This window comes from Mytilus californianus, unplaced genomic scaffold (genome assembly GCF_021869535.1).
Source record: "Mytilus californianus isolate M0D057914Y unplaced genomic scaffold, xbMytCali1.0.p SCAF_2, whole genome shotgun sequence".
NCBI lineage: Eukaryota > Metazoa > Mollusca > Bivalvia > Mytilida > Mytilidae > Mytilus > Mytilus californianus.
Window position 1 is genome coordinate 62,937,446 of NW_026262668.1, and position 5,001 is coordinate 62,942,446.

The following is a 5,001-nucleotide window of genomic DNA, read 5'->3' on the forward strand; positions in this document are numbered from 1 at the left end:
ATCAAACTAATATTTATGTTTCTATAATTATTTTAAAGAAATATTTTGATTCAAATTTTAATTTAAATGGATTTTGTATTATTTCGTAAAAAATTAAACGAGATTTCATTGAATATGATTTTATTATTTATTTTTTTAATTCAATATTTTAAGCAAAATCCAGGCATTCAATAAATCGATATAAAGTTAAACTTGTGTAAAAAAATTTGTTATTGTATACATTTCAACAGAGACATATAATACAATTGTTCTGATTTCAACAACATTGTATACCCGACAATATTTATCGACAGAGTTATCGGTCCTGAATAGGACTGATATAGTTGGGTATGGTAAATGATTTGAGAATGAATGCATATAATGTAATTTTATTCTTTTATTCACAATATATATGTGGTTTTTGGCTCTGATTCTGACCAATGCTAATATACTAAATATATATTTTCAAGTGACTATTATTGTTGTTGTTACCAATTATGTAAATCAATTGTATCTGATTTTATGCCCTTTATGGGCCCTGTAATTTGGGAAATAAAAATATTCTATTCTATTCTATTCACCAGCAAACTGGAAGATGACTTGATAAGTTCGGGTCAAACGTATCAACGTCGGTTCATTCATTATGACGTCGTTCAAAGTGATTTAGGCTGGGTTAACGTCACAAAGCCGTGATATGCAATTTTACGAAGAGCTGAGCAGGGGAGCTGAGCTGACGGTGATACAGACAGTGGAAACACGGATAATACCGTTATATCAGATAGTCATCATACATATCGATAGTAATATTTATCATATACTTACAGTAAATAACTTATAATTTTCATAATGGGTCCTAAGCAAGCTGATAAGAAAATGTATCAACTGCTTCCGGTTATTAGATCGCATACTTGTATTTTTCGTTATCGGATGGCATTTCATGATATCATGACATATGGCTGATAAAGGGTCTGATATGCAAATGCCATGTAATAATCTATACATTTTATACCTCAGTTTGTATTTTCTATTCAAATACGAGTAAAATGACTATATTCCAGCAGGAACATATATATTGACTGAACTACTGTTCCCAGATTCCAGGCTTGGGAAATAGTTTCAATGACTATTTGAATATTTTCCCTAGGGATAATTATTCGCCTGAGAAGCAAACGTTTTCCCAAACTTTTTTATTTTTCTAGTGTTTCTAGTTTTGACTTAGATATTCGAGATTCGAGAAGTAGTCAGTTGCTATATCCCTCAATATTGTTAAATAACTGTATGATACTGTACAATTCGTTTGATACTTGTATTACGGTTTGGGTAATATCACGTGACTAATTAGGAATCACGTGTCATTTGTTTACAAACATCTATAGCATGGCGTTAATACAGTAATTTTCCATCCGATAAAAACACAATAAATTGATGAAATATGACAGAATCTCAATCGGTAAGTAATTGAAATACATTTTACATGCATTTTATGTTATACAACCGTTGAAGCTGATTATAAAACGTGCCTAATCGTTACAAACAAGATAAACTAAGGAAGTGAAAACTGAACGCATTACGCAATGAATGTTATTATGTCAGTGTTAGATTGTATCTATGAAATTTACACAAAACACGTCAATTCTGATTTTGAAACCATCGTCTAATTTTATTTTCCACCATTTTTATCAGATTAAAGATCTAATTATACCTTAACAAAGTAAATTATTCCCAAGCTCATATAAAGTATTTTCATACGGCAGTTTTACGCAGTGTTTGTAGATAGTCTTTGGATATTCATATCTTTAAAAGTGGTTGAGATTTGATCAAGATTTTTTACAATTTTAAAGTTCAATATATTTCAAATATAAAAATGAAAACAGTTTCTAACTATTGAGATTTTATTTCTTATGCATTTAATATATCCAATTGCATGACTTATCTATTTGAGATTGGGCGTTCAACCACACCTACTTCAATACATGTACATATTTCGAGTTCTTCTAAAAAAGGACAAAATTTTGTGTTTTAAACAGCACTGTTTCGAACATCATGCAGTACTATCATGTTTTAAATGATTGCGGGTCGGTGAAGTTGAACAAAATTAAATTATTACTATAAATATATACATATTACATGTATATATATTACATATATACAATTCCTTGATGTGTATTTTATTTATATATTTACATGTATGTCTCTGTTATTACATAGTAATATTGAATGTTGTACGTTTTTACCTCAGATTATTATAACCAAAACATGTATGTCTTTGCTACAACACATAATCTCAGGTTTTGGCACGTTAACACGAAAATTAATGTTTTATCCAATTATAATCTCGATCTTTAACGAGACAATGGCATTATTAGGATCTTGTATTATCAATTAACAGTATTTTGGCAACCATATAGATTTTTTAATATAACCATAGATACATCTATGGTATAACTTTCAAGGTGGTATTGGTTAGATATTTAATAATATGAATGATATGTTCACGCTGGTCTGGGTATGGGGAATTCATTCCAGTATATATTTTTTTTTAATTTTAGGCCATTTTTCTATATTCTTCATTTTGTTTGACCATTATCCTGCATTCCGCCACTACATTATTCGCTATTCTTTATTTTTAGGTCCATATTCTCAATTCATCATTTTTTGTAACATTATACTGCATTCTTTAAACCCCATCCAGACTCTCATACACGTAGATTGTGAGAACTTTCAAAAAGATTCAATTGATAACCACAAACACACTTACATGTAGGACTCCATGTGCCACCCCAACCACGTGGTGGTGGCTTTGGTGGTTGGGGTTGCGCAATAAATTAACACGTCAGTATTTAACAGTTTATTCTGTGGGATTGCCATATGGAAATGTTATTTCCTAAACACATTTGTATTCATTTTTTTCCTTTCCGGTCTTGTTCGCACGGCTCTTGGTTATTCGTAGCACTTACGTACCATGGTTACCGCTATACATAATTTGATTATTCAGATGGTCCAATTTAACAAAGTTGTCTTCGAGCATAATACTGTACCTATTGTTATTTTATTCAAGATACGCGTTGGTTATCATTGGGGATAATATAAACGACGAAAATATTGTAAAGAGAATGTAAAGTGCGTAAAATATGATCTGGATTCTTACAGTTTTATTTATCCTTAAAAATAACGCTTAGTCTGTTAAATTTTTGTGAAAATGATTTTACCATTATTTTTCAAGTTCTGTTATCACATGATTTGTATTATTCTGTATATCATTCATTTCTGTTATCAGTAATGCCTAATTCTTTTATACTTTATTTTTTAGCTAATTTTTCTTTATTCATTTTTCTCCCTTATTCTGTAAACCCCACTCGGAACCTCACAAAAGTGTACAGATTTTTAAGTTAATGAATAGAAACAAACGTTAATTTACTTCTTTTTCCAGTTCCCAGATGTGGTAGAGTTAAACGTGGGTGGACGACATTTTACTACTAGCTTGCTTACATTAACCAAATGCAAGGACACAATGCTAGGTGCTATGTTTAGTGGAAAATATCAAGCGATAAAAGATCAAGACGGTCGCTACTTCATAGATGCTGATGGGGACAATTTCGTATATGTTTTGAATTATTTGAGATACGGAGAACTACCACCACCAAATTTAGTTACGACAATTTATCGTGAAGCCGTCTACTTTGGGCTTCATGGAATGGTGGAGCAACTTGAACTAAGCCCGTCATTACTGGCACAAATCCATCGAGATTCATACAGAGCTCAATTTACTGGATACCATAAAATAATAAACGCCATATTAGATAGGATTAAAGAATGTAGCACCAAGAATACGGAAACAACCACATCGTTGCTCGTTGTATTGTTTGCAAGAGAAAAAAAGAAAAAACTTCCAAATTTTGATAAAAATCATACTTGTTTCTCCAAGTCAAAAAACCGACCCAAAAGAATGAGTGACGTAACGTTTGGTCCATGGAGAAATAAATCCACCACAGAAAAGGACGTGATGAATTGTGTTGTGTTTGACTTACAAGAGAAAGGCTTTATTATAACACAAGAAGCAACTGGACAGTGTGGTTTCAAATGTGAATCACCACCTGAGAATACCGAAGATTCGATTGTTGAAAACTGTACACATCTTTGTTACACTCTTACATTTCATTGGTGGAAAATGTAAAAAAAAATAATCAGAAAACACGAATTTCAGACATCCTTTAGTGGAAATAAAAAAAAAACACCAGCTGGACAAAACGAAAAACATCGAACTTTAGACATACAAAATGTATTGTCCCTTGATTTTAATTTTAATGTTTTATACGTCTACACGCGCTCTGTAGATATATGACATTGACGTGAATATACAATATAAATATGCATTGTATATCCAATGTATGAACATGTGTATTTTATCAAAATTTTATCAAATTTTACTGTTATGATGTTGAATATTATAGATTTTATCATATTCGTTATACATGTTTTACTAAATCCATGGTTTGTTATTTTTGTTTTTTTAAATCCGTAAAGTCGTCTTAGACGTCAGTGTTTGCATTTTCCAAAAAATCAAAGTATAGCTATGATACATTTGTATTATCGGTGTCTTTATTTGTTAAAGCGACTATACATATGCACCCTTTCGGGGTACGATAAAAAAAAATGTGCCGTCCGTCCCCTCACCTACATCATCCTGCTTAGTCGCTCCATAATTCTCGTATGTGAGCAGACATTATCAGCGACGTGACAATGTCTTTTAAAAAAAGTTATCAGCGACGTCACAATGTCTTAAAAAGTTACCAGCGACGTCATAATGTCTTTAAAAGTTATCAGCGACGTCATAATGTATGAGGAGGCGATGCGTGAAACTGTGTATATAAGGGAAGGGAACAGACCAGTTATAGAACGATAAACAGATTATAGAGTGTTCTACGTATATATATATATATCGTAAAATATCAATAGATAGAAAACACGAAAATCTATACGTGAGAGTATATACATGTGAATGAAACTGTTGTATAGTAGAAA

At 31.4% G+C, this 5,001-nt stretch overlaps 1 protein-coding gene across 1 annotated transcript; it reads left to right on the forward strand.

Annotated features, from left to right (window-relative positions):
* Window positions 1-1,318: 1,318 nt before the first annotated feature.
* Window positions 1,319-4,464, forward strand: LOC127730200 (BTB/POZ domain-containing protein KCTD7-like). The gene is made up of 2 exons (XM_052238483.1): window positions 1,319-1,429; window positions 3,410-4,464. Exons 1-2 carry the CDS (start codon window positions 1,412-1,414, stop codon window positions 4,151-4,153), a joined length of 762 nt encoding a protein of 253 aa, XP_052094443.1. The 5' UTR covers window positions 1,319-1,411; the 3' UTR covers window positions 4,154-4,464.
* Window positions 4,465-5,001: the final 537 nt, after the last annotated feature.